This window comes from Mustela lutreola, chromosome 10, assembly GCF_030435805.1.
Source record: "Mustela lutreola isolate mMusLut2 chromosome 10, mMusLut2.pri, whole genome shotgun sequence".
In the NCBI taxonomy this organism is placed as follows: Eukaryota; Metazoa; Chordata; class Mammalia; order Carnivora; family Mustelidae; genus Mustela; species Mustela lutreola.
Window position 1 is genome coordinate 9,189,616 of NC_081299.1, and position 27,656 is coordinate 9,217,271.

The 27,656-nt window shown below is 52.7% G+C and overlaps 1 protein-coding gene across 1 annotated transcript; it reads right to left on the minus strand.

The window, feature by feature from the left end:
- Window positions 1–1,276: 1,276 nt before the first annotated feature.
- LRRC38 (leucine rich repeat containing 38) lies at window positions 1,277–27,656 on the minus strand. The gene is made up of 2 exons (XM_059137475.1): window positions 26,868–27,656; window positions 1,277–1,542 (listed from the first exon to the last, which is right to left on the minus strand). The coding sequence occupies exons 1-2, from the start codon at window positions 27,523–27,525 to the stop codon at window positions 1,289–1,291; spliced, it is 912 nt and encodes a 303-aa protein (XP_058993458.1). The 5' UTR covers window positions 27,526–27,656; the 3' UTR covers window positions 1,277–1,288.

The following is a 27,656-nucleotide window of genomic DNA, read 5'->3' on the forward strand; positions in this document are numbered from 1 at the left end:
TGGCCCTTTGCAAGCGCTCAGTCGGTATATGTGGTCACAGAGATGGCAGGGAGCAAGGGAACAGGACACAGAAGGAATATATTGTGAGACACAATGGAGAGGTGTTTCCCAGCAACACCCAGGGGCTTCTCTCGAGCCCCAGCTACGTCTCAGTCTCCAGCAGGGTCTGAGGCTGCAGACGCTGTCACCTGGTATCAACCCGCCGGGCTTGTGACATGGTTTCGTATTATCTCTGCCCCACAGTGCCATCTTGCACATCCAGCAAAGCCGTGCCTGTCACAACGTGTGCTCCCAAGAAATAGCACACACACCCTAAGGCCACGGAGGGAGGGACGTTTCTCAGAGGCCAAGTCCCGGGTTTGGTTGCTTTTTTTGGTTTGGTTTTGTTTTTAACATTTTGTTGGTCGGGTACAACCTGCTTTTTGGAATCCTGGCCTGGAAGACAGTTTGCTGCAAGTTCTGGAGCAAGTCCGGACCGAGGCCAGCACAGAGACGGGGTCAGGCATTAATGGGCCGAGGAGGGACTGGACCTGGGGGGCCGAGGAAGGAGGACGATTGGTCGTATTTCGGGGGGCAGAGTGACGGGGAGTAGAGGTCCTCCAGACTGTATGACCCACCGTCCTTCCTCTAGGAGTTGCTTCCTGAGGCCGAGGATGAGGGCGAGTCCTGCCGGTCAGTCTTCCTCACCTGCCTACCCAAATACGGCAACGAACACCGCTTGGCCTGAGCTTTCCCCTCCGTGCCCCTGTAGCCAAATGGGGGTTTGTCCTCCGCACCTCCCGAGGCTGCTGAAACCCATTACAGCAGGAGAAACCCGGCTCCAGGGACAGGGCCCTGGACACGGGTCCCCATCCGAGCCGCTGCATCCCGCGGGGTGGAGGGGGCCGCTGCTCCGTCTCCGAGTCCAGGCCCAGAACAGGTGCACAAACCAGCTCGGCGGCGGGAACTGCAAGCGTCCACACCGCCTGACTTGGTGTTCAGCCATCAGCGGGGAAGCCTGACCCGCCGTCTCCTCCCCCATTCTCGCATCTCCCGCGGGGCGGGGAGGCAGGTCCCCCCTGAAATCTTTCCTGAGCTCCTCGGGGCAGGTTCTAAACTCTGAGCTAGGAGGTCCCAGAGGTCGGCCGGGGGCGTGGCCTCGGCGTGCCGGGGGCGTGGCCGGGGCGTGGCTACGGGCACGCCAGGTGCACGGCCAGGGGCAGGGGCTTCTCTGGGCCCTGCCGAAGGTGGACTCCTTCTAGCTTCCCCCTTCCCCTCTTCCCTCTCCGAGTGGAGGGGAGGGGGCGCCTCAGTCGTCCTCATTCTCGTCCTCGTCTTCTGTGTCCTTGTTGGGCGCGCATCTCTGGAAACACTGCACCACGGTGGCCAAGAAGAAGCTGGAGATGATGGCAGCAATGGACACGGCCACCCCGGAGAAGATGATGATGAACAGGTCCGTGAGCGACAGGCTGAACCTGCACTCGCTGAAGCTGGCCTCGGACAGCTCATGCAGGAATATCCTCCTGTTCCCCAGGGGCAGGGAGCACTGGATTTCCTCGCGGCCTGTGGAAAAAGCAGGCGGGGTGAGAGAAACATCTGCGGGCCAGCCTAAAAGTTGGCGGGGCGAGGGTTTGCCAAGCGCAGAGTGGGAGTGTCCCCCCCCCACCCCAAGAGCAAAAGGGGAGGGGGGAGTTGATTAAAATGGAATTTAACTTTTTAAAAAGCCCCAGAGGAATCCCCATGGGAAAAACAGAAGGCCTTGGTCTCCCTCGCCCCGCTCTAAGATATGGAACTGGGTTTTGAACCACCCCGTGGCCACGCAAAAGGAGATTTAGGGTCAGAGCATCTGCAGACCTTGATCCAGACCTGGGTACCACCTGGCCTCCCGGGAAGTGGGGGGTGGGGTGGGGGTGTCAATGGAAGGGCGGGGGGAAGTGCCCACGGATGAAATTCACTCCATTTTGGAGTGCCACCTTCTGGGCCATATGCCATTCCCCTTGTCCTCAGGACAAAAGTGAACACAACTCCACTACTCTACAAGGGTTTTCCCTCCACGGGAGCGGGGAAAATGGGCTCTCTCTGAAGGTGGCCTTCCAACAGCAGTTACCAAAGCTGTGAAGCTTCTGTGAGCTTCAGAATCACCTGAAGAGAGCTTTAAAATGCAGGTTCCCTGGAGAGTTGGCAAGCTTCTGGGACGCTGTCTCCCACGATGCCCAGAGGAGCCTGGTAACCTCTGTTTTATGTACTGAGGTTCCCTTTAAGATTTCACTTGGAGACTGGCTGATCCGAAAAGAAGTTTCCCCCCTCCAGTCCAGGAAAATCTGACTGCTGAGTGCATGTGAGAAAGTGCTTTAAAACAACAGTCATGAGAAACACGAACTTGAGCTTACCAGAGGCCAGACACTGGTCTAAGCTCTTCACGTACAATAAAGCATTTCATCTGCCAGCCAGTGAAGTACAGGGACAGCTCGGAGGACTTCAGGGAGGAGGGGTCCACACCCTCCTGCTTTCTAGGGAGCCTAAAGGAAAACTTGCCTGAGGCATGAAGATCCAAGCACCATGCCAATGGTTTTCCACGCACTCCTTTATTCATTCAACACACATTTAGTGGACACTTTATCTTGTGCCAAGGGATTGGTGGCCCTTAATCTCAAAGAGTATAAATCCTGGAAGACAGACACACATTCGTGCCTTCAACGCGTGTTTATTGAGTATCTCCCACACATTAGGCCCTGGGAATACAGCAGTGAGCTCAACAAAATCCTTGCCCTAATACAGCTTAGGTGTAGACAACTAATGAGTAGATCAAGAAATACATAAATGTTGAGGCACCTGAGTGCTCCAGTCGGTTAAACATCTGACTCTTGATTTCAGCTCAGTTTGTGATCTCGGGGTCAGGAGATCGAACCCCTCTTTGGGCTCCGTGGTCAGCGGGATTCTCCTTCTCTCCCTCTCTCTCTGCCTCTCCCATTGCATGCATGCACATGTGTTCCTCTCTCTCTCTCTCAAATAAATAAATCTTAAAAAAAAAAAAAAGAAATACATAAATGTGAAGATGACACACTAGGGTAAAACGAGGGGTGTCTGGGAAAGAGGGTCGTCTTTAGATGGGGTGTTCGGGAGGTACAGTTTCAGCAAAGATCCTGAGAATGAAACAGAACCAGTCACAGAAGAACAATTGAGGCAGAGGAGGCAGGAAGTTGGCAAAGAGCTCAGTGTTCAGCAACACTGTGTAGCCAGGGGCAGCAGAGTGGGCAAAGGAGTGTTTAGTATGAATTGAGGTGGGACACGTGGACGTGGGTTGAGATGAAGCCAAGACTTGCCAGGGTCTCCAAATGAATATCCTGAACAGAGACCCCACCTCCAGCACCAAACCTGTTATGGACTGAATTGTGTCCCCCTCACCCCCGCATTTGTTGAAGATCTAACCCCCAGTGTGAGTGTAATTAGAGATAATAATGGGATAATTAGGTTAAAGAAAGTCAGAAGAGTGGGGCCCTAATCTCATAGGACTGGTGTCCTTCTAAGAAGAGGAAGAAACAGCCCAAAGATATCTCTCTCTCTCTCTCTCTCTCTTTCTCTGCATGTGCACAGAGGTGAGGCCATGTGAGGACTCCAGGACACAAACAAAAGAGAGACTTGTGTGAGCAGTCAGCCCCCAAAGGCTATTTGTTACCAAGTGTAATCTACATACCCTGACTGATACACAATATGAACTGTATACAAAGTCAAGTTGCTTCCATGATTTCACAAACTTCACATACAAGAAAATGTGTCACTTTAAAATGCATAAAGAGATCAGGTCTTCTGTTTCTGATCTGGAAGAGGAGAGAAAGACAAAGCAGTAGAAACTAGCATCCGTATTGCACTCAGTACGTGCAAACTCTATTCCAAGTGCTACAAACATACCAACTCCTCATTCTTGCCACAATTTCACGAGCTAGGTAGTACGAGCATGCCCATTTTATGGATGAGAAAACTGAAGCACAGAGAGTTTTCATAGCTTGCCTTCAGCTTCCCGGAAACTTGAGGACACCATTTTGACATGTAGCTCAGCTGTCTACAACCTCCGCTTCCCCTGGCTTCCTTTCAACTTTTAGGAAAACCCACAATTGCTCTCTTTGTCAGGGCTTCCATTTCAAAGAGCTGGCCCTCCATCCATCTCCAGAATTATATGAAAGTCAGAATGATCTCTTCACACCTCACAAGGGAGTTGGCTTCCGTGGAGCCTAAAGCAGCCTCGCTAATTGCCCAGCAAACCTGCAACCACCCTTCAGGTCTTGGTTAGTATCTCTTTCCTCCTCCAGCTCAGAAGAGGCTTCCTCCTTCCTTCTGTCCTGGCCTGTCTTTTCTGTGATGTACAGCCAAACCCACTGATGCTGTCCTCCCTGTGGAAGCCGTTGCCATGGCAACCAGACTCCGAGTTCCTCCTCTCCCTGATCCCGCGCCCACCTCACATACCCCGGGAAAGAGCTGGACGAGAGCTCTGCATGGTTCTCTAGTTTATGCTGGGCTCGCTTCTGACTTTCTTTTTCTTAAAGAAGCCAATCTTCCGTTGACTACTTATGAGCCTTTTAAATGCGTCTGAACAGAATTAGGAGAACTTGAAGACAGAGTCATATTGGGGTTCCTTTGGGCTTCCCTTGTTTTCTTCTATGGAAAGTGGACAAATCAATTGGCCAGGCTCCTCTAAACAACCCCCTGCCCACAGCCAGGGATGTTATGAACATAAACAAGATGAACTCCAATGAAGCACAGGCCATTCCTAATTGCAAAATATTTGCAATCTTCAGATCTGTACCAAGTCACTACTATTGCCCGGAGAACCTTCCTAGCAGTTCTTGCCTTTGATAAGCTGTAGTCACTGGAAAACACCCACAACGCAACAACACAAGCCCACAGAGCCTGCCGTTTAAATCCAACCTCTGCTCGCCAAGACTCCTTGAGTCCATTCCGATTTCCACAATGGTCTTTTTTATTTTTTTAAACACATTTACAAAATGACACATTTCTCTGTACCTAGGAGAAACAGGCTTGTTTGCAAACCACTGCACACCAACCCACCCATCGTGGGAGACTCTAGAACCACACCTGGAGCTAGCCCGATGAGATACACTGTCTTAATGGGTTTTCCTAGCTCACAAAAGGCACAGAAATAAGAAGAGTCGGACAAAGAGTGTCATCCCGGCAGACAAGGCTCAGCAGAGGGGGCAGGGCGCTGCTGCTCATGTCCCAGGCTGGCTGCAGAACTCCAGAGTCAGGACAATCTGACCTTGGGTGTATCTTCTCTCCTCCACAATCTTACTCGAGACTAGAGTTTCTCACCCTTGCCAGTACTGACGTCTTGCGTCAGTTAAGTGTTGTGGGAGGGCGATCCGATGTGGGGCAGAAGGTTTACCAGCATTCCTGCACCCAGTAGGACCATCATAAATGTCTCCCAACAGTGCCACGTGGGGGCAAGGGCAATAAAGTCCTTCTGGTTGAGAACTTTAGGGGAAAGTGCCCGGCAAAGGAAGTTACCTTCTATGCCAGGACCACTCTTGGTGACTAAGCTTAGCTATTCAATGGCTTTCTTTGATTTGTGCATTATACACAACAGGTAAGGTTTTATGCTAGAGGCTGTGATGGATGCAAAAAAGGAAGCTGAGGAAAAAAGGAAAGAGGGAGAGAGGGAAGGAAGAAGAGAAAGACACAGTTCTGGCCTGAGAACCTTCTGTCTAACGGCAGGGGCACTAGGGCAGGGCCAGTGGAAAGGGGGGATAGGGCATGGGCCCATGAGGGGAGGGAATGAGTCCCTGGGATGTCCCTGCTTGATTTGGAATGTTCTCCCTCCCCTCCTGACCCCCATGTCCTCAGCTGTCTGAGTTAAGATCAGTGAACAAAAGCCCACACTGATACAGCATTTTGAGTGTGCTGGGCACTGCTCTTAGGTCTTTACATATATTAGGTAGTTTGATCCTCACGCCAGCCCAATGACAAGCCTGCTACAACTATCCCCCTTTAGCAGATGATCCAAACAAGGAACAGAGACATTAAGTGACTTGCCCAAGGCCACACAGCTGGGGAATGGCCAAGCTGAGACTGAACCCAGCCAGCCTGGCTCGAGTCCATACTCCGACCACCACCCGGCCCACCTGGACTCCCAGGGCTGCCCAGCCTCACCCAGAATCTCACAGCAAGCTCCTTTCATGCAGACTGTCTTTTAAAGAGATGCTCAGAACTTTCCCAAAACTCTCCTGTCTTTTCCAGCCCTGACCTAGATGGACCGCAGAGGTCTCCCTTGTCAGGAGCATAGCTCTCAATGCAGATGCGCAGGGATGCCCCCCCGCTCCCCCCAGTGGCCTGGTGATGGTGTTGTGAACATGACATAAGGAGACATCTGGAAACTTACCGTGGCGCCTGGCCACCATTCACGCTTAAAATACAGTGCTCATTTTTATTCAGATTTTTAAGGTTTCAAATTATACCCACACCTGACTCCAGATATCTGAGGAGGCTCCCTGTATTAGTCAAGGTTCTCCAGAGACACAACCAATAGAGTGTGTGTGTGTTTGTGTGTGTGTAAGGAAAGAGATGTATCATAAGGAATCGGCTCACACGATTATGGAGGGTAAGTCCCAAGGTCCGCACCCAGTAAGCTGGAGATCCCAAGAGCTGGTGGGGTACTTCCTGGCTGAATACTGGCAGGCTCAACACCCAGGAAGCCAATGTTCCAGTTTGGGTCCAAAGGCAAGAATCCATATCCCAGCTCAAGGCCCTCAGGCAGGAGGAGTTCTCCCTTACTCACAGGAAAGTCAGTTTTGGTTCGTTCTAATCAACTGATTAGATGAGGCCCACCCATACTGGGGAGGGCACTCTGCTCCACCCAGCCTACAGATTCAAATGTTCATCTCATCCCAAGACACCCTCAGAGGCGGACAATGTCTGCCTAAATGCCCAGGCAGTCAAAAATCCACCGTCACCGTGCTCTTCGTGCTTTTCTGCAGCAGCGAGAGGGGCATTTTTTAATTTTATGGGTCTAGCGCGAGAACTCAAAAGAAACGGTCTTCTTTCCTCTACTTATTTGGAATGCCGAAGAGAGGCAGAAAGAGCTCAGCGCCAAAGCAGGATTCAGCAGTGTGGAAAATGGATGATCTGCACGCTGAGGTCCATTCTCCGACCACAGAGGAGGCGGCTTCTGCTTCTCCCCCTTGTCCTCCATCTTCCCTCCATTCTCCCCCTCTTCCTCCTCTCTCTCCTTCTCTTTCTTCCTCTGCATTCTTTTTTTTTTTTTTAAGATTTATTTATTTTAGGGAAAGAAAGAGAGAGAGAGAGGAAGCATGCCAAAGAAGGGGCTGAGGGAGAGGGAGAGAGAATCTTCCCGCAGACTTGCCCCGTGAGCACAGAGCCTGATGCAGGGGCTTCGTCTCTTGACCCTGAGACCCTGACGAGAGCTGAAATCGAGTCCGCTGCCCAACCGACTGAGCCACCCAGAGGACCCGCCTCCGTGTACTTTCTGTTGTGGTAAAACATACAGGACATAGCGCGGACTGCCTTACTTGTTTTTAAGTGTGCGATTTGGTGTCGTGAAGTATAGTTACAACGTGGTACAGACATCACCACTCTCGTTTCCAGAACATTCTCATCCCCTAAACTCTGTACCCGTTAAAGAATGACTTCCCTTCCCCCATCCCCAGCCTCTGCTAACCACTGTCCCACTTTCTGTCTCTATGAACTTGGCTACTCATAGAGGTGAAACCACACGCTCTGTATCCTTTTGTGACTGGCTTATTTCACCAGGCACGATGTTTTGAAGGCCCCTCCATGGCTGTAGCATGTATTGAAATTTCCCTCTTTTTTTAAGCTGAATAATACTCCATGGAGTGGATACACCACATTTTACATCTCCCTTTGTTGGCTGATGCAACCCTTGGGTTGTTTCCACCACGGCTATTGTGAATACTTCTGTTATAAACATTGGCATGTAAGTATCTGTTGAACTCTCCACCTGCAGTTCTGGATATATACCCAGAGGCAGAACTACTCAGTCATATGGTGATTCTATGTTTAACTTTTGGAGGGACCTCCCTACTGTGTTCTGCAGTGGCTGCGCCCCATTTTATGTCCTGTCAGCTCCACACAAGGGATCGGGTCTCTCCACATCTTTGCCCATGCTGGTTAGGTCATATTAAAAAGAGAATAATAAGATCCATCCTAAGGGGTGCAAAGTAGTATCTCATTTTTTTGGTGGGTGTGATTTTGATGTGCATTTCTCTAATGAATAGCGACTCAAGCATCTTTCCATGTGTTTACTGGCTTGCTCCTTCTTTTTAAATAAAAGCCATCATCTCCTAAAAAGCCGGCATGTGACCTTTCTTCAGGGATTTGCAGCCACATTGCAAAGGGCTGCTCCCTGGTGATTCAACATTTGGAAGGAGAGCAGGGCTGGAAGAGCCCATGGGAGACTCACTGGGCAGATTTCTGACAAGAATGAATATGCAAATCTCCCAACTCAGTATAATTCACCTACAACGTCCTGAGCCCTCACCCATGCCCTAAAGTGGGAAACGTGGACACGCCCATGTGGGGACCGTGTACCAAGCACCTGCTGTGTTCGGATATAGTGTGCGCCCCTTAGTGCACTTACGTCATCTGGGAGATGCTCAACTCCTAGCTGAAGAAACGAGCCTCAGAAATCTTTGGCAATTCACATGCTACTCAATGGGAAAGCCGGAATTCAAGCTGCACTCAACTCAGTCTGTTTTACTCTGAAGCCTGTGTTTCCTCCGTCTGCCCGTGTTGTCTGTAGCACCGAAGGAAGTGACATCCCTGGCCCCAGGACGTTTACAATCCAGCAGAGGAACCAAACCGAAAATACATGAGGCCACTGGAAAGGAAGATAATTCACCGCTGGGGATCTACAGGGCTTCACAAATGTAGAGAATGAAGCAAGAGGGTGTCTGGAAGGTCTAGTGCGTTCTCAACAACATTTATGGAACGAATGAACAGCTCTAAGTTTGAAGGATTATTCCGGTGGAATGAGAAAGGCCTTGCAGGCGAGGGGCACAGGTGGAATCCGAAAGCGAGGGTGGGTGGTAGACGCGCCACCAGGAATAGGACAGCGCCCCCTAGCGACGGTATCATCCCAAAGGATGGTCCCTGGCAGATTTCCTGTGGGCTGAGTGTGGGGTCACGGGAGAATCATGACCAGGAACTGAGAATTTGAATTAAGACATTAAAAAAAAATTTTTTTTTGTTTTTTTGGTCAGTGCAATGTGGTAGTCTTTAAAGAATCTTTTAAAATCCCATTTAAGGGGCACCTCATTGGCTCAGTGGGTTAAAGCCTCTGCCTTAGGCTCGGATCATGACCCCAGGGTCCTGGGATCGAGCTCCACAACAGACTCTCTGCTCAGCACGAAGCCTGCTTCCCCCTCTCTCTCTGCTTGCCTCTCTGCCTACTTGTGATCTCTATCAAATAAACAAATAAAATCTAAAAAAAAAAAAAAATCCCATTTAAATCAGGAGCTGAAGCAGCATTTTCACACGGACACAACTGTCCGGCAGCTGTAATGAGACAGGACACATGCCGTGAGCCCCGTCACTCATCGCCCCCCCCCCCCGACTCCTGTGCAACCGAGGGAGTGTGCAGCCTCTGGGCGGTGGTTTCTGCCTGTCCCGTGTCCCAGATGCAACCCAGAGTGAGGGGCATGGCCAGAGTTGGGGCCAAGATTCCCTACCTGTGACAGAGATCTTGTGAGAGCCTACAGTCTAGAGCTGTGGTCCTCGGGATGTTATATGCTGGTAAAGAAAAAAGAGAGAGAGAAAGAAAGAAAAACAAGAGAGAAAGGGGAAGCGAGAGACGGTGGGAGGGGGAGGGAAGGGAGGGGAGGGGAGGGGAGGGGAGGGGAGGAAAAGAAACAGAGACTGACACAGGACTACAGCTTATAACTTTGCCCCGTAAGAACATTCAAAACATACACCATCATCATCACCACAATATCATCGTCAACATTTTATAAGAGAAACTTCTGTAAGCCATTCAAGTTAGGACGTGCAGGATAAGATGAGAAGGGGAAACCCTTAAGAACCACTCAGGACGCTGCGCTCACTGTCCTCCCTTTGGAAGGGCCTGTGGATGCCTGGACAGACAACGTCGGGTCTGCGGCTGCCTCGGGGGGTGCGGTCTGTGCTCTGTACTTCCCATTCCACCTGGAGCCATTCCTGGGGGGAGGTCATGTCCTTATTCCTCAAGAGTAGATGTCTGCGAACAACAGCTCTGGGGCCACACCGCTCTTGCTATGCCCCCGCCCCATATATTTTTGGGAGTCAAGTCATACCGGAAGACGGCCAGGCCCATTGGTTTCCACGTGCTTGCAGGCCTTTTCCACTATAATGGCAGATTCAAGTAGTTACACATCCCAAAAGATTTGCCATCTGGCCCTTTTGAGGAAGTTTGTCAATTCCTGTTCAAAACTCAGGAAACTCCTCCTACGGGAAGTCTGCCCTGAATGCTACCTACGTTCCCCCTTTCCCTGAGTCAGGCTTCTCCTTCCTGAAACTCCATACATCCTCCACAGGGTGGGGAGCCCTGCCCACCATGTCTGCACCCACAGCTCCCAGCTTAGAGCCTGGCACACGGTGCACAAATATCACTAAAACCAAGAAAATCCAGAACAGGTCGGAAATGTCTAGGTGGGAAGGGTCCCAGTGTGTGATGCCCAGCCAGGGTCTGGAAGGCAGGCTGCGGATCTGTCAGAAAACCGATCAGAAGCCACTGACTTGTTTGTGATGAGGCCGTAGGGGCTGTTAGTCAAACACTCAGGTGTGTGGTGGACAACACCTTTCAACGCTGGGGTCTGGAAACAGTAACTTAATAGGTTCTTAGTGGCAAAAATGTTGGGCGCTACCAATTTTGATGACTTTTCACCCTTCTTCAGTAAAGTGCATTCAAAGATGTGAACTCCTCCTACTTCTTACAGATGTGGGGTTCCACAGATAACCCCCAGTCCTCCCTTCATTAGCCACAAGTGTTTTACGGAAAAACTTACATCCCATCACTCTTCAGCTCAAAACCCCTCCCTCTCAAGCATCTTCATCCTTCTCAGAATGCAACCCAAGATCCTCACTGCCTTCCCTCCAAACCCCTCACTCTACCTTTCTTGCCATTCCTTCAACAACCCCAAGCACCAGCCTACCTCAGGGCCTTTGCACCTGCTCCCTCTACCCAGCTCACTCCTTCACATTCTTAGGGCCCCTGCCCAGGTGTCACTTTGTTGGAGATGCTCTCACCACCCTCACGATCATTCTCCACCCCCCACACCTGGCTTTATTTTTCTCCAAAAACACCCAACCACACCTGCCATATTGCCTAGATATGTATTCGTTTATTTTCTGCTTCTCTGATGCCCCCCACTCCAGTGTCGGCTCTGTGAGGTCAGGCTTCTCTGGTTTTGTTCCCTGCTGTATTCCCAGTATCTAGAACTTTCAAAATATATTTTTGAATGAATGTATGAATAAAGATAGGATGGGAAAATGGCTGAGCGGTGCACCACAAGGAGCTTCCTAAGTCATCACCCCTGACAGACAGGCCATTCCCCCTAATGGCTGATGATGCTGGACCAAACTCCTTTTCCCCAAATTCATCAGCAGATAATTCTCTGCTCCCTCCAAGGAAAGAGAACCTTTATGTATTTTTCCCATGCTTTTCCCTCTTGAGGGGTGGAAGCTTGCAGTGCTCTTCAGGAACAGATGTTGTGGGAACAAAAAGCTCCCCACAAGTAGTGGGGGCACATCAGCTAACCCCCCTGGAGTCTTACCACAGGCTAAGTGTCCTTCTAAGCATCCTGCACTGTCTACACTGCTTTAACCCACAAAGCAGACACTGGGACAAGTACGATGGTGACTCTGGCTTGCAGGTAAGGAAACCGAACCACTGCATTACTTGCTTAAGGTTCTGCAGTGGAGAAATGGTAGAACCATAATTCGGGATCAGGCAGTCTAACTCCAGACCTGGGCGGTTGGCCGTTACCCACCCTTATTGCCTTAAAAGGGCTTGCACAAATTACTTCAGGGGATATTAAGCCCCCAGTGGTTCATATCAGGACGCCGAGGCTGTACAGTGAATGTGCAGACCCGATCTGGAGCCCGTGCTGTCTCCAGCGGCAGCCCCTGCCCAGGGTACTTGGTGGAAAGAACACTCAAGGTCATGCTCAAGGGTCTGGGTGTTGTCTTCCTCTCCTACGGCTGCCCTAACTAATTGTCACACACTAGGTAGTTTCAAGCAAGTTTATTCCCTCCCAGTTCTGGGGGCCAGAGCCTGGAGCTGAAGTGCCAGGAGGGCCGGGCTCCCTCTGAAGGCTCGAGGGCAGGGGAATGCGGTGTGGCCCCCTCCAGCTCTCATGGCCCCAGAGATTCCTCGGGTTATGACAGCATGTCCCCACCCTCTGCCTCTGTCACGTCTCTCTCTTGTAAAAACACACCTGCTGTTGGATTTAGGGCCCATCCGAAATCCAGGATGAGCTCATCTCGAGATCTTTAGTTACCTCAGCAAAGACCCTTTCCAAATAAGTTCCCCTTCACAGGACTTGGCCATATCTCTTGGGGGGACACAACTCAACCCACTCCAGGTGTCTTATGTGTGACACATAAGTCACCTGCTGCCCTTGGGCCTCTCATCCCCCATCTCCTTATCAGGAGGCTGCTCCCAGATCGCAATTTTGGGCTATCCCCTTCCACTCCTTGGGGACCTCATGAAAATGTGTGGCCCTTTCCTGGCCCTGGGGGTCAGCATATGACTGACACTGGGCCACAGTCTCTCTGATTCGATAAACTGAATCCTGAGTGGCTTGACCACGAAGGGGGCCAGAGAGCTCCGTCCGGCAGCCCTGCCCCGCGGGAACTGTCCCCTGGAGACAGGCCTCCTTCCTTCTGCGGGATGGCTCGGCCCCCCGGCCTGCTGCTGCTCTGTCCCCTTGACTGATGACTCCTCCCCCGCAGCTGACACCTTTGCTGGAGAGGGTGAAGAGCTGCCACTCTCCCGAAATAGACGGTGACACAGCGGATGGTAGATTGAGATTAATCTCTTGCCCCTTGCCAACAAACAGGCCTGCTGCCAGAGGATCTCTGGGGCCCTCCCCGCTGAGCCAGCGTTCCCCACCCAACCCCAGACCTGCCTCACCCACACCAACGACAAGCTCTTCCAAGCACTTTTGTCATTAAAAATATATTGTTTTGTTTTCCCAACTCCGCGTAGGCAAAGCCTACGAATTCACTGGAAGAACAGAAAGGACCCACACATACATATTTAACACGCTGGCTTATACCTTTCTCAATTTCTTCTGTGCATCTGCGTACAGATATCACCCAGGTAGAAATATACTCTGCCGCTCTGTTGGGTAAGCACACTGGGAACCTCTTTCCATCCGACCAAGGTCATTGCCAAATGTCTTACTGATTGATTGATTGATTGATTTTTAAGCAGACTCCACACCCAGTGCAGAGCCCCAGGCACGGCTTGAATTCACGACCCTGAGATCGAGACCTGAGCTGAGATCAAGAGTCAGACGCTTAACCAACTGAGCCACCCAGGCGCTCCCCCCGCCCCCAAATATTATTTTAAATGGCTGCAGGCACTGTACTGTGTAGCTGAGCCATGATTTCCTTCTGCAATCCCAGGGCCCTTCCCGTTTTTTCCTTACTAGAAGCAAGGCCGCTATGGGCATCTGTATACACATTCTTAATTATCTCCCCACGATGCATTCCCACAAGCCGAGGACTGTCCCTGCCCTTGTGGTGACAATGGATTTTGTTACTCGTTCATCTTGGCTGATCTCGTAAGCCATAAAAGAGCATAGCTGCTAATGTAATCTGCATTTCCCTGACGACGAGTAGAACTCAATGTTGTATCATGGACTCATGGGCCATTCGGAGTGGTTCTTCTGCAAACAGCCTGCCCAAAACCTACAATAAATGCTTCCAGGTGTGAGAAGGCCCCAGTGTCAAGGAGCGTTGGGGAGAGAGTGTGGCTGATTCTCTCCAGCCAAACTAGCCAGAGCAACAGCTCCCAGGGAAGGAGCCTCCCCTCCCATCTCTGGAAAAAGGACCAGCATGAAGGCCCTCTGGGGACCCCTGGGCATTCGTCCCACTGCTTGTGACCAGAGCTCACCCTCCTAGCACTCTCCTCTCCAACACTCTGGGGTCAGAGGGCTCCCTGTGGGCCAGGGGCTGGCTTCCAGAACTCCAAATCCAAAGAAGCAGGAGACAGAAAGAAGCAGCGCGTTCTTTCACAGGCCGGGTCAGACTTCCAGACACGGCTTCCCGATTTCGCAGCCCTGTAGAAGGTTAGATCCAAAGGTATCTGCACCTGTCACCCCACCCCACATCTCCCTTTTATTGGACCTGAAGGTGCAGGTCCCATGGCTCCTTGCTACAGCCTCTTGGTGTCACAGAAGAAGATTTTGCAGGGAGGCACCCCTGCATGGACTGCAGGGGGGGTGGGGTGCTGGGAACACCAGCTCTAATTTTCTATAGTGCTGGCCCTTGTTCTCCACCATAACTTTCATTAAATATGGGCTGCGGCATCAGGGAAATTCCCAATGGTCCCCCTGTCTCAGCCGCAGACACTTTGTCTGATTAAGTAATCAGCTGGCGTCCACCAGAGGAAGGGACATCGCAGCATCAGGTCAAGGGCTCCTGCTTGGGACTGTCTCCACAGACCAGGTTCTGTAGAATGGGCAGCAGAGAGCAGTCAGTCCTACGCCAGGGTTGGGACTCCGCTATGCTACCCTCCAGCCTGACTGGCAGCCCTGGACCTCAGGACACCCACATTAGTCACTGCACGAGGATAGAACATCGACAGACTCACAGTGCCGTTTCCCCATCCTGTCCTCCTCCTGGTAAGAAATGAGCAGGGATGATCACTGAGGGCTGAAAATCTTTCTCTGCGAAGGCATGCATTCATCTCCACTACCACCACCAGCATCACTGTCACTGCCATCACCTTGACCATCACCACCATTATTACTTCCACCACCTGTCCCATGTGCACCATCTCCACCATGATGTCTACCACCTGGCCTGGTTCTATCAACTCCACCATGATGTCCCCCAACCATCCTGGTTCCACCATCTTCACCATGATGTCCCCAACCATCCTAGTTCCATCATCTCCACCAAAATGTCTTCCATCTATCCTGGTTCCATCATCTCCACCATGATGTCCCCCACCTGTCCCATGTCCACCATCTCCACCATGATGTCCCCCAACCATCCTAGTTCCATCATCTCCACCATAATGTCTTCCACCTGTCCAGGTTCCACCATCTCCACCATGATATCCCCCATCTCTGCCATGTGTACCATCTCCACCACAATGTCCCCCACCTGTTCTGGTTCCACCATCTCCACCATGATGTCCCCCACCTGTCCCAGTCCACCCTTTCCACCATGATGTCCCCAACCTGTCCTGGTTCCACCGTCTCCACCATGATGTCCCCCACCTGTCCCATGCCCACCCTCTCCACCATGATGTCCCCAACCTGTCCTGGTTCCACCATCTCCACCATGATGTCCACTACCTGTCCTGGTTCCATCATCTTCATCATGATGTCCTCCACCTGCCCTGAGTTGTGGGATGTTTGAAAGTGACCATAGGTCAGGGGGTGGAGGGAGGGACAGGGGTGTCATTAGAAACAACCTGGGCAGGCAGAGAGGTCCTCACCTTTACCTAAGGCTCTGTTTTCACATGTGGGGAAACAGGAAACCAGGAAAGGCCAAAGGAACCCAGACACCTCGATTTCAGCCTGCAAGACTTGTTTTGAACTTCTGGCCCACAGAACTGTAAGATCATAGATCTGTATGACCTTAAGGCCCTAATTTTGTGGAAATCTGGTACAGGAATAGTTTCCTATAACACAGCCCCCAAGATCAGTGATCTTGTCAGAGGCAGAGCCCCGCCTGGGAATGGACCCTCAGTTCCCAGGACCCACAGCAGTATCACACTGAGACATATTGGATGCTCAGCGTGAGCCTCTGGAACTGGGGTCCTCGGGGAGGCGACACGGGCATAGATTTACGGCTGATAATAATAACAGCTGGTGTTCATTAGGGGCTTTCGGTGTGCCAGACGCTGTGCCAAGCTATGAATATTATTGTCCATATTTTACACACAGGACAACTGAAGCACAGAGAGGTTAGTTATCTGCCCTGGCTCACACAGCTAGTATATAGAAGAGCAGGGTTCAAGGGGTGGGGTCTCTAAATGCAAAGCCTGAGTTCTCAGACACTGTGCCACATGCCCATCTGGTGACTGGTGAGCAATATGAGGGTACGGCAGCCTGGAACTGGGGAGGGGGGCTGGGCTAGACCTTTGTCTGCGTTTCACTAGTTCATTGTGTGACTTTGGACAAGTCACTCGATCTCTGAGTCAGTTTCCTACCTGAAAATGAAGAAGGATAAACTAGATCACCCCATAAGCTGAGCTTGAGTTTTCTGGAGCGCACCCTCCAAGAGAGCGGAGTTTTCGTCCAGATCACTGCCACAGCCTTCCCGCTTGCAGCCGAACTCGTTTTCATACGTGTTTCGTCTGTTCCGGTTTCTGCGGAGACACTCGGGTGATCTTTGGATTCAGGCCAGCTTCCGAATCTGGAAAGCTCCATGACCAAGTCTGGTTCTGAGCCCAAAGCAGAGGCACTGGACCCGAGAGGTTGGGCTTACCGCAAGGGGACCCCAGTTTCCGATATGAGAGTTGAGAAGCTGCGCAGGGGCCTGTGACGGACGGAGATCCTGGAGCCAATCTCTCCGGGTCACACCTCCACTCTGGCCAGTGACCCGGGCAGAACTACATTAACCTGTCTGTGCCTTGGCTTTCTCACCTGTCCAATGGGGAGATACTGGCTGGAAATGTACTCTTTGGACAATACCAATAGACCTAGAGCTCTGCCGTCCCCTGGGGTAGCCCCTGGTCACATGCTGACAAGGTCACATGTGTCCAGTCCGGACTGAGTTGTGCTGCAGGTGTCAAATACACCCCAGACTGTAAAAACTCGGTGTGCAAACACAATGGGAAAAGATCTCATGAATGACTTTTCCCCTGACGACAGGTTGAAAAAAATTAACCTTCCGGATCTGCTGGTTCAATAAAATATTAAAATTAATTTCATCTGTTCATTTGTGGCTCACTTTGTCTTTCCAATGGGTGGGGCTGCCCTGGGCTGCTTAGCTCAGGGCCTGGAACATGGTCAGACACTCTGTTAATGAGCTATGGGAATTGCCTGCTTGAGGCAGGGAGCAGAGAACACCCGATCAAATAAACAAGAGCCTGATTTTACCTTTAGTGCTTATTCCCCTTTAATCAAACGCAGCGGAGGGATTTGCTTTGACATCATAAAATCTGACTGACGGCTGGACACCATTTTGGAGGCTACTGAACCCCAGCTCCTGGGGGTTTGCTGGCCATCCTTGGTGTTCCTTGACCTGTGGACACATCACCGTGACCTTCGCCTTCTCTCTGTTGGCGTGTGCCCCAATTGGCCCTATTTATAAGGACATCAGTCCTACTGGTTTAGGACCCACCCTTGGGCCCATATCCTAAGTAATTACATCTGCAATGACCTTTGTCTTAATCATGTTTTTGACTTTCTGTGTTTTATTTAGCTTTGACATCTTGGGGCCCCTCCCAGGGTCTGCCACTTCCTAGAGACAGTAATCAACCAGCTTGAAAGCACATTTTTGCTAAGCAATCCGTCCAGTCCCAGTCCACACACCCATCCACATTTTTTGTCAGATTCTTGCAGTCTGGAATTCTCGCCAGGGCCAGGGACTGAACACTAGGGGACCCCCTCACCCCAACCCACAGCCTGCCCAAATTATTCAAACTAGCCAACCCTGCCCCTTCCTCCTGCAAAACCCACAATAAAGATTCTTGATTGCACTTTCCCGTCGGTCCCTCTGTCCCCTGACGGTCCTTGGTGTCTCCCTGCTTGGCTTGCACACTTCCTGTTTCTAGAGATCTGTATTAAACATCTTCCTTCATACAGTCATTTCTGTGTCTGCATGTCTCACTACATCTGATTAAAACAAGCCCCAGCTACATTTAAAATAACCCTATCGCCAAATAAGGTCGTAATCTGAAATACGAGGGCTTGAGATATGAAGTAATCAGATCTGAGTACATATGATTTTGGGGAGACACCATTTAACCCGTAGCATCCCCTGCCATCATTCCTTGCTCAAGAGTCTTTAAGAGTTCCTCAAGTCCGGGTCCCAGCCGGCGAGCACGGCCCACCCAAGCCCACCCAAACCCAGTTATTTGAAGGGAGTCCAACAAAGGGGCTATTTACAAAGGCGTGGACTGGCCTTCAGAAGTCAACAAAGTGCGTGCAGTCCCCAGAGCTCTCCCACTGGGGAGGGGCAGCCTTCCCTGAAGGTATAAGTGGAGTGGGCGGTTATCCGAACCTGGAGAAGCAGGAAGACAGAGGTGTGGCTAATGTAGATGTGTGCACCTGTTTGTCTGTCGCGGGTCATATTAATAGAGGTAAGGTCAGGGAGGGGGAACATAATACTTAGGCATTGTACCAACACAGAAGAGCACATGGAAGAAAAGGAAGAAGTGAAAAACTCTATACCATTCTGGAAAAGGCCAACCATGGAGACAGTAAAAAGGTTAGACTTTCCAAGAGAGGGGGTTTAGGAGGGACAGGAGGGGAATAGACAGGTGGAGCGCAGGACATTCTTAGAACAGTAAGATTACCTGTATGATACCATGGTGGTGGATGCCCAACACTAACCACCTGTCCAAACCTATTTGTATATCACCAAGAGGAAACACTTGCATAAACTGTGGGCTTCCACTAATACTAACGTAATACTATCAATCCTAGCTCCTCAATTGTAACAAATGGACCACACTAAGGCAAGGGTCACTAACAGGGAAACTGAGGGTGAGGGGGCCTATGGGCACTCTCTGCATTGTCTGCTTTATTTTCCAGAAACCTAACACTGCTCTAAAAAGTAGCCTATTTTTTTTTAAATAAAATAAAACCACTTTTTCAGCCAGAGAAAATCATCAGTGGCACTTGACTGCCTACCCTTTCCAGCCATTTTTCTTTTTTTTTTCCTTTTTAAAAAAGATTGATTGATTGATTGATTGATTGATTTAACAGAGAGTGACACAGCGAGAGAGAGGAGCACAAAAACATGCTGTCGGTTCCGTTCCCACCCACCCTTCTCCCATGACTCCCACCTGTTGCCCCAAGATCTAGATCGCTGGGGTGATCTAGAGCAACTGACAGAGGGACGAGACCCGCAGGACCCACTGCTAGCTATGGACAGAGTCAGGACGAGGAACCCGTTTCCTGCCTCTTTGGTTTAGGTTCACCTCTGAGAACCTTCCCTTTAATCTCAAGGGGCCCCCAGCTCCCTCGAGGTCCTGACTCATGCCCTGGGCACTTATCCCATAACCAGCCCCGAGGATGGGGGAGATGGGGCCCCAGGCAGTCCCTGATCAGCAGCCTCTGAAGCACAGAGACCAGGCTGCGAGCCAACAGCGAGCACACGGTCCCCATCTATGTGGATCTTCGGACACTTGGGGTCTGACTGTCAGTGCTGAAACCCAGTGGGACCTGTGAGGCTGTGAGCATCGCTGGGATGTTCCCAGGGGCCCGGGAACGTTAGGGGACATATCTGCCATCAGACAGTGCACTGGAAGCAAAACCATGGTCACGGATGGCTCACAGTGGCCTGCCCAGCCCCCTCCCTAAACTCTGCCCCATGCCCCGGTCCCTGTGTACACGTCACCGCAGCCATCCCCTCCCCTGCCGGCACCGAGAGGGGTGCAGCCGAGCCAGATGCAGCCTCCTCCTGGGACCAACAGAGCTCCGGGCCTCAGTGGGTCTCCCGGTTGGAGCAGCGTGGTTTGGCATGTGCGTGAGAACGTAGAGAAAGTCCATCAACATGTGGAGAAGAGAACGAAGAGGTGTGAGAGGCAGAGAGGAAAGCACGAGAGAGGGGTGCGCCCGCAGCCTCACCGAGCTCCTTCCACACTGGGTGTGGCCCCAGGGGCTGGGGACACAGCCGCGAGCGGACTGATCTCTGGGAGCGTGTGTTTCCGCAGGGACACAGATATCTTGTGGACAAGGGAATGTGGCCCTCAGGGAGTGCTGTGACATACATTCCACCAAGATGTGTTGGGGGTGGTGCAGGACGGCGCAGGCAGGGTGGTCAGGGAAGGCTTCTCGGAGGTGGGGACATCTGAGTGGAGGCCTGAGGAAGACTGTGTGGCTGTCCACTGGAGAAGGAAATGTCCTAGTGGGAGAGGGAGCTGCAGGTTCGGAGGTCCTGGTTGGACACTGGACCTTGGCATGTTGTAGGGACAGACGGGGGTCCGTGTGGCCAGGGGAGGGTGTGGAGCAGGGGTGGACAAGGAAGTGGGGGAGGGCTTGTGGGGCATGAGCGGGAGCTGCGGAAGCCATCAGAAGGTTTCCAAACATGCCATATACCGTACCAGCCTCTGGGCATTGAAGGATGAAAAAGACACATTCTGTGCCCTCCACACAGGCTTGACAGACCCGGGACCTGGCCATGTCATGCCGCAGTCACAGCGATATTATGGGATCCAGTAAGGTCACTCAGAATAGGCTCCCCACCTGGCCTTGGGGGCCCAGAGGTTTGGAGGCTGGAAGGCTAAGTAGAAACCAGGAAGGTAAAGAAGTAAAAGTAGGGACGGGGAGGGAGAGCGGGAGGCAAGAATCCGGGCACCTGTGACAGCCGGGGCAGAGGCCTGAGAGCAGGAGCCCAGGACAGAGCCCCAGGACCGCATCATGCCCCCGGGACAGACACGGTACCCCGCAAAGGCACCCGATCCAGGTCCTCACGACAGATGTACCCACGGCTCCTGCTGCCAGGTCATTGACACTGCCAGCCTGGAGGTGACCAGGCCTGCCCAGCCCAGCCTTCCACACCACACGGAATACCGCAGGATTCTGGGAGAATGGAAACTGGTCGACCCCTGGCTGTGGGGCCTCCTGCTCTGGGGCTGAGTCACGCAGGCACCCGTCAGCCTCAGCCAGCAGTGACACGGGCCTCTCCAAAACAGGTCCCTGGCTGCTTCCCCCCGGGGCTGCCCTGGATGGGCAGGAAAGTGAGTCCACTGGCCCCCGTCACCCAGCAACGAGGCCGCCCTTTGGGTTAACTGACAGTACGGCTCAAGCATGTGACATTTTCAGAGAGATCCAGTGTTTGGGACGGAATCGCAGGACTCGGCTGGGCTCCCCGGGAGCCAACAAGACAAGGCGAGGTTGCCTTAGGTCACGTTCACGGCTGACTTTCCACCGGGACTCCAGAGCCTGGGGCCCGCCAAAGCCGACACTCGACCCGGACACCGGTAATGATGGGAAAGGTGACACCCCGTGACTCCACTCTAATTAAGAGACGTGTTAAAAACGCATTAGCTCGTGCACGCAGGACAGGTACAGACCTGTCAAAGGCACGAGAGAGGTCACACGCAAGAGGGCGTAAGACCCCTGTCTGCCTCTGCTGCGAACATGATTTTCTCAGGCGTATAAACACACCCTAAACATCTACCCGACTGGTCAGATTAAAGCAATACAATGTCGCTGCTTTGCCTCCCAAATAGAAAACATGTTTCCAAGTAATAGCACACCACACCGGGAAAGAGATGGCGAGACAGGTCTTCCCCATTCGCCAACGGCACCAGCTGCCCGGGAAATAAAATACCAAGAGGCACCCCCAAGCTTTACGCATATGGGAGGTTTGGTGTAGCGTTGTTTATGTACAAAAATAAATAAATAAAGGAAAACAAGCCTCATTTCCGACAACAGGAGGGGTTCAACGAAGAGACCCATAAAATGACGTATTACGTGGCCATGAAAGGTTACGTTTTCAAAGAACTGTAATGGCAGGAAGTTCTTGCGGCTCAATAAGAGAAAAAAAAAAAGGTAATAAGATCTGCAGTACCACAGCAATTTGTTTTAAAATGTATATGCACGTAAGAATAAAACCGGAATAAAATACAGCAAAGCTTTAATAGCGGTGGGATTCGGGGTGGCTTCTGTTTCCTTCACGATACTTCTCTACATTTCCCACATATACAAGGAGACTGTTATGCTGTAGTTAGGGAAGTAAAACTGCTTTGATTTCTTTTTTTTTTTTTTAAAGATTTATTTATTTATTTGACAGAGAGAGACCAAGCAGGCAGAGAGGCAGGCAGAGAGAGAGAGAGAGGAGGAAGCAGGCTCCCTGCCAAGCAAAGAGCCCGATGTGGGACTTGATCCCAGGACCCTGAGATCATGACCTGAGCCGAAGGCAGAGGCTTACCCACTGAGCCACCCAGGTGCCCACTGCTTTGATTTCTAAAGGGAAAGAAATAGAGTCACCTTGGAGTCACCTGGGAGAAAGGACCCGTGTTACCTCCAGCAAGCATCAGCACTGGTCCCTTCGGCTGAAATACTGGTTACTTGGCGGTATGACAAGACGACCCCACTTGTCCGACTAAGCCAGGCTCTCATGGTGATGGACATGAGAAAAGGAAGTGGGGTTACTGGCGAGGGGGGCGCAGCTCCCCCAGGGAGCGGTCAGTCGGGCCGGGAAGAAGGGGTTCATCATGGAACCCTTTCAGGACCTCGCTGCCAGGACACCCCTTCTTATTGAGGGGCTTAGGAACCCACAGGGGTTGAGCCTTCAAATGCTTGAATGCTCCAGGCCCTCTAGGGGACCTTCTCCAGGAGGTGTCCCCTAAGGGGCCAGGGCTACAGACCCAAAGCATGAGCTGTGGCCTCCGGGCCCTCCTTCCTGGCCCCCAGCTCATCCCTCCCCATAGCTACATGTGTCGAGATCTTGGGGTGCAAGATGAGGTCAGGTCTCTTCGGTGGTACCGCAGGCTATATAAATTTATATTTAAGTAAATTATATTAAAAATGAATGCCATCACAAATGTTCATAGCAATGATATTCAGAATAGCTAAAAGGTGGAAACACCCCAAAGGTCCATAAGGAAACTGGGTACTATAAGTTTCCTATAAGGAAACTGGGTACTAGGCCTGCAGGGAAAAGCTTTAAAGCCCAAGGGTGTTAGCCAGCTGCTCCCCATCTCCCCCAAACACTCCCCACCCTCTCCCCCTCTACTCCACGGCTCACCTGAGTGATTTCCAAGGACCCTTGCTTCCAAGTCTGGAGTCCTAACTACTTAAAGAGAGATGGTCGCTATTGCAAATTGCCTGGAATCCACTATCTCACGGGAGAACCACCAGCCCAGGTGAAGGATCTGAGGCTGGGAGGTCGGCCAGCTGCGACCCGGGGCCCTCGGCGATTGGGAGGGGGCAGGGTTGGGGGCAGCCTCCCCCCCCTCCTGATCTATCAGAAAGAATTAGGTGTAGGGTCAGACACTGCTGAGTGCACTCGTCTCAGCCAGGGGCTGCATGACACCGTGACCTTGTGCAAACCACTTCCCTTCTTGGCACCTTGGTGGATAAACGGTGGGTTAAGTTGCCTGCCAGTGGGTTATGTTACCTGCCAGGCACAGCTGAATGAGAGGGGATGGCACCTGTCCATTACCAAGTGACATCCATCACAAGGTCAGGCCACCAGGTAAAATATAGGATGGCATATTTTATGCTGAATCTCAGAAAACGGCAAATAATTTTGTGGGTAAGTATATCCCAAATGTTGCATGGGACATACTTATACTAAAATAGGATTTGATGTTTATCTGAAATTCAGAGTTAACTGGGCATCCTGGGGGGGGGGGGTGTTTCTAGTTTGTTTTCTTATTCTAGGTCTGTCTGCTTTGTTCGGTGCTAAGTCGGCCGAGGGGCATTTGGGCAGGCGTCCCCTTGCCCTCTTCCTTCAGCCCCAGCGCCAGGGGGACAGATGCTCCCGAGTCCCCAGACCCGGCCCTGCTTAACCCCCGAAAGAGCCTGGATGGAGGGGGTCTGTTGCCTCCAAGGCATCCCTTCCTCCCCGCCGGGGTGTGTTCCGGGACGGAGTGCTCCCATCAGCGTGGAGACCACACAGGAGGCTCGCCTGGCAGACGAAGGCATTTCTGTAACTGTCCGGGCCAGTCAAGGTCACTTGCTCTGCTCCGTTCTGCTTCTCGGGGTGGGGAGGAGGGAACGGGGAGGCGAGAACAAGGCCACCAGGACGGGATCCCTTTGCTTCTGCCTTTGAGTCCCCTCTCCTGGGAGAGGCAGGGCCCTTGCCTAGAAAACCCCGGAGCTTAGGCCTCATGAAGCCCCATGTTCCTTGGCAGGAAGCGGGTGGCCACATGGTAGGGGGAGGAACCTGTGTCCCCCAGCTGTTGTTAACTCTGTGCCGTCACCCCTCTGGGCCTGCCAGTTAGAGGATAGTAAGAGCGGCACTAACACTTAGACCGTGCTGCGGTGTGTCAGACACTGTTCTAAGAACTTCATAAATAATACCTTTTTAACCCTTCCAGCAACCCTAGGAGGGGGGCACCAGCATCCTCTCCATTTCACAGAAGAGGAAATGGGGGTGCGGAGAGGGTCACACAGCTAGCAAGAGGCCGAGGCAGGATTTGAACCAAGGCTGGGCCCTCACCCACTTTGTCCGGCGCCTCTCGGAAGATAGAAGGAGCGCAAGGCAGGAGGAGGAGGGAAGGGGCGGCGGGGACGGGTGTCCAGCAAGCACCGAGGCTGTGCTAAGCAATCCCGAGCCCCCGACCGAGCTGATCTCACTCACACCTCACCGCAAACAAGGTGTGGGATCCTGTTCCGGCATGCTGAAGTCGGAGGGAAACTGAGGCTCCAAGAGAAACGTAAGCAGAAATCAGAACTCAACTGTCTTGCGTCAAGGCCCGTGCTCGTCCCCTCGCTGCCCACCTGGCTCTGGTTCATGGTTCTCTGGACACTGCTCTGGCCGCACACGTGGCCGCCCGCAGTGAGGCCACAGCTGCTCTTGGCACACACAGACTCCAACCACCCTCGAGGTGCCTGAAGTCCTCGTGCTCCCTTCTCGCTGCCTCCGTCTCTCTCCATGGAACCGGACCAACCCTCAACCAGGGCCAGGACACTGGTCCTTGCTCTGAGCCTGTCCATTCTTTCCCCCAGCCACACATCCCCACCTGGTGCCCCCTCTTCTTCCCTCTATCATGGGCCGGCCGTCTGAGGAATAACATCGTACAGTCTCACTGGTCTTAGCATTCACCCGGGTTGGCTGGTTTTGATCCTGACAACCACCAGGTCAGACCGACCACCTGGTGTTACCCATGTCCTATTTTCATACAGGAAGAAGATGGGGCTCAGAAAAGTTAAGGGTCCTGGCCAGACTCACCCAGTCTTTCCACCAGGACACAAACCTCTGTCTTCCGACTCTACGACCAGGACTGTGTAGGGATCTCAGAAGTCAACCAAAGCGTTTTAGAAATGAGAAGTCAGAAACCCAGACAGGACATATGGCCTGTTCAAGGTCATAGCCATCCATCCGTGGCAGAACTGAGAATGGAGTCTGCAGCTTTGAACCCTATAGCACCTTGCCCTCAAGCGAGAACACATGGAACTAATGAGACCCAGTCAACTCACGACAGAGGTTAATGATGCCCATTCCACCCAAAAGCAAAGACAGGAGAGATCAGAACCAAGGCACACTCCCTTCCACGGTGAGGTGTTTATCTGGACATTCTTGTCTCCAGAACAGTCTTCTACTGGAGCAGGGAAGGTGAATGAGGGCAGGTCGGACCTTTTTAGGACTTGCTCCCCTGGTAGAGGCAGCCCGGGCTGAAGATGCCAGTTCAGGGGCGTGATGGCCCCGATGCCTGGGGTTCATGCTTAGTAAAGTACGGAGAGAAGAAGGGACCACAGGAATTCAGGGCATAGAGGAGCAACATCCTCAAGATCCAGGAAGTGAAAAAAAGATATAGCAAAGTTCAATCCACATCTATGTCACTTTTTATAACATGTGCCTTACAGCTCTGGGTCCTATTCTGTCAAACCCTTGGGGGCAAGATCACTTGGGACTGAGGCCCACATGCCTACCCCTGGAAGCCTGGGATCCACGGGACAGTACGGACATTCTGCCTGCTCCCCATCCTGGGCTCATCTCTATGGATGCTGGGGTACCCTCTTCTCGGCTCTGCCTCTGCTTCCCTCCGCTGGGCTTTCCACGGCCCCTTGACAGATGTGCCCTCTGTGTTTCCATCTGCCAAAGGGATGTGTATGTCCATCCGTGTCACCACTGGAAAAGCAACCAGGAAAGCAAAGGGTGCACCAGCCTGCTAAGGTTTTCGCGTTCAGCTTTTCACATCTGGGCTGAAAAACCACAGAGCTGCAAATCTTTACTGCATCACCGGCTTTTAGCGGGCTGCCAGTATTCTTCACCAGGAATATTTCTCATCACTTTTGGATGGAAGAACAAACCTGGGAGCTCAGAAACAGACCTGCTCGGGCTCTGGAAGCTACTGGAGAGCCCCTAGAATTGGCTGGATCTTTCGATGTTCCATGTAGCAAGAATAGCGCTCAGCCTTTCCCACACAGGAGGGTGTCTTCCACTTAGGAGGGGCCCATAAATAACCTGCACCCACCAGTCCTGGGACCCAAAGCCCAGTGAGTTGGTCTCAAACATGGGTAACAGAAAAAGGGAGGTCCCTAACTTCGGAAACTGAGCTGCTGGAGAAACAGGTGGAGAAGCATGATCAGGGCTCAGAAACTCCAGAGAATCCAGATGTGAGCCTCCCCACCCACTTTCCCTGGAGGACTCCCAGGCAAAGTTCAGGCTGGAAATCTGCCAGGCTTATACCTGAGCAACCATCCTGGGGCAGTTTCTCCCATGCACCCGGGCTGGCCTTCCAGACCTGACCCAAGACCCCTGCCCCCCATGCTCCCTGATCCCCCTACCCTCCCATCCCCAGCCTGGTGTGTAGCCCAGCCTGCCTGCAGGCTCACCTTTCGGCAGCTTGGACGCGTTGTCCTGGATCCAGGAGAAGAGGTGGGCAAAGTCGCAGTCGCAGAGCCAGGGGTTCCCGTCTAGGCGCAGGGTGCGCAGCGCGGGCAGCGCGGCCAGGGCGGCCACGTTGAGGCTGCGCAGATTGTTGTCGTTGAGTTCCAGCACCTGCAGCGACTCCAGGGTCTCGAAGGCGTCCTCGTGCACGCCCGCCAGCTTGTTGTTGGCCAGGCTCAGCTTGACCAGCCTCCCCGCCGAGCGGAAGGCGCCAGCGCCCAGCTGGGTCAGGTTGTTGTAGCTGAGGTCCAGGAAAGCCAGCTTGGCGGAGCCGCTGAACGTGCCCTCCTCCAGCGAGCGCAGCGAGTTATTCCTGAAGTCCAGGTACACCAGGTCGCCGTAGAAAATGAAGAAATCCTCGGGGATGTGCTGGATGCGGTTGCCGGCCACCAGCAGCTTGCGCACGTCCAGGGGGAAAGGGTCGGGCACGCTGGGCAGCCCGCGATCGCGGCAGTCCACGGTGTGCGGGTCGGTGCAGGCGCAGCCCGCGGGGCACGCGTGTCCGGGTCGGAGCAGCAGCAGCAGCAGGAGGCTGCAGAGCTCGAGCGTGGCGGCGGCGGCGGCGCGGCCGGCGGGGGAGCGGGGGGCGGCGCGGGGGCGCATGGCCGGGGGAACCTGAGCGAGCCGCGGCGACTCGGACCGGGCTCTCGGAGCGAACCCTGGCGCGGGGCGGCGCGCGGGGTCCCGGCTGCCAGGCGCTGGGAGCTGGAGGGCGGCCGGGGACGGCGTGAGCC

Bases quoted from the DNA above. Each gene is read 5' to 3' on its own strand.
- LRRC38 (XM_059137475.1), bottom strand. From the start codon at position 27,525: ATGCGCCCCCGCGCCGCCCCCCGCTCCCCCGCCGGCCGCGCCGCCGCC. The intron at 1,543-26,867 runs GTGAGCCTGCAG...CTTTTTCCACAG, and splicing joins CGCGTCCAAGCTGCCGAAAG to GCCGCGAGGAAATCCAGTGC.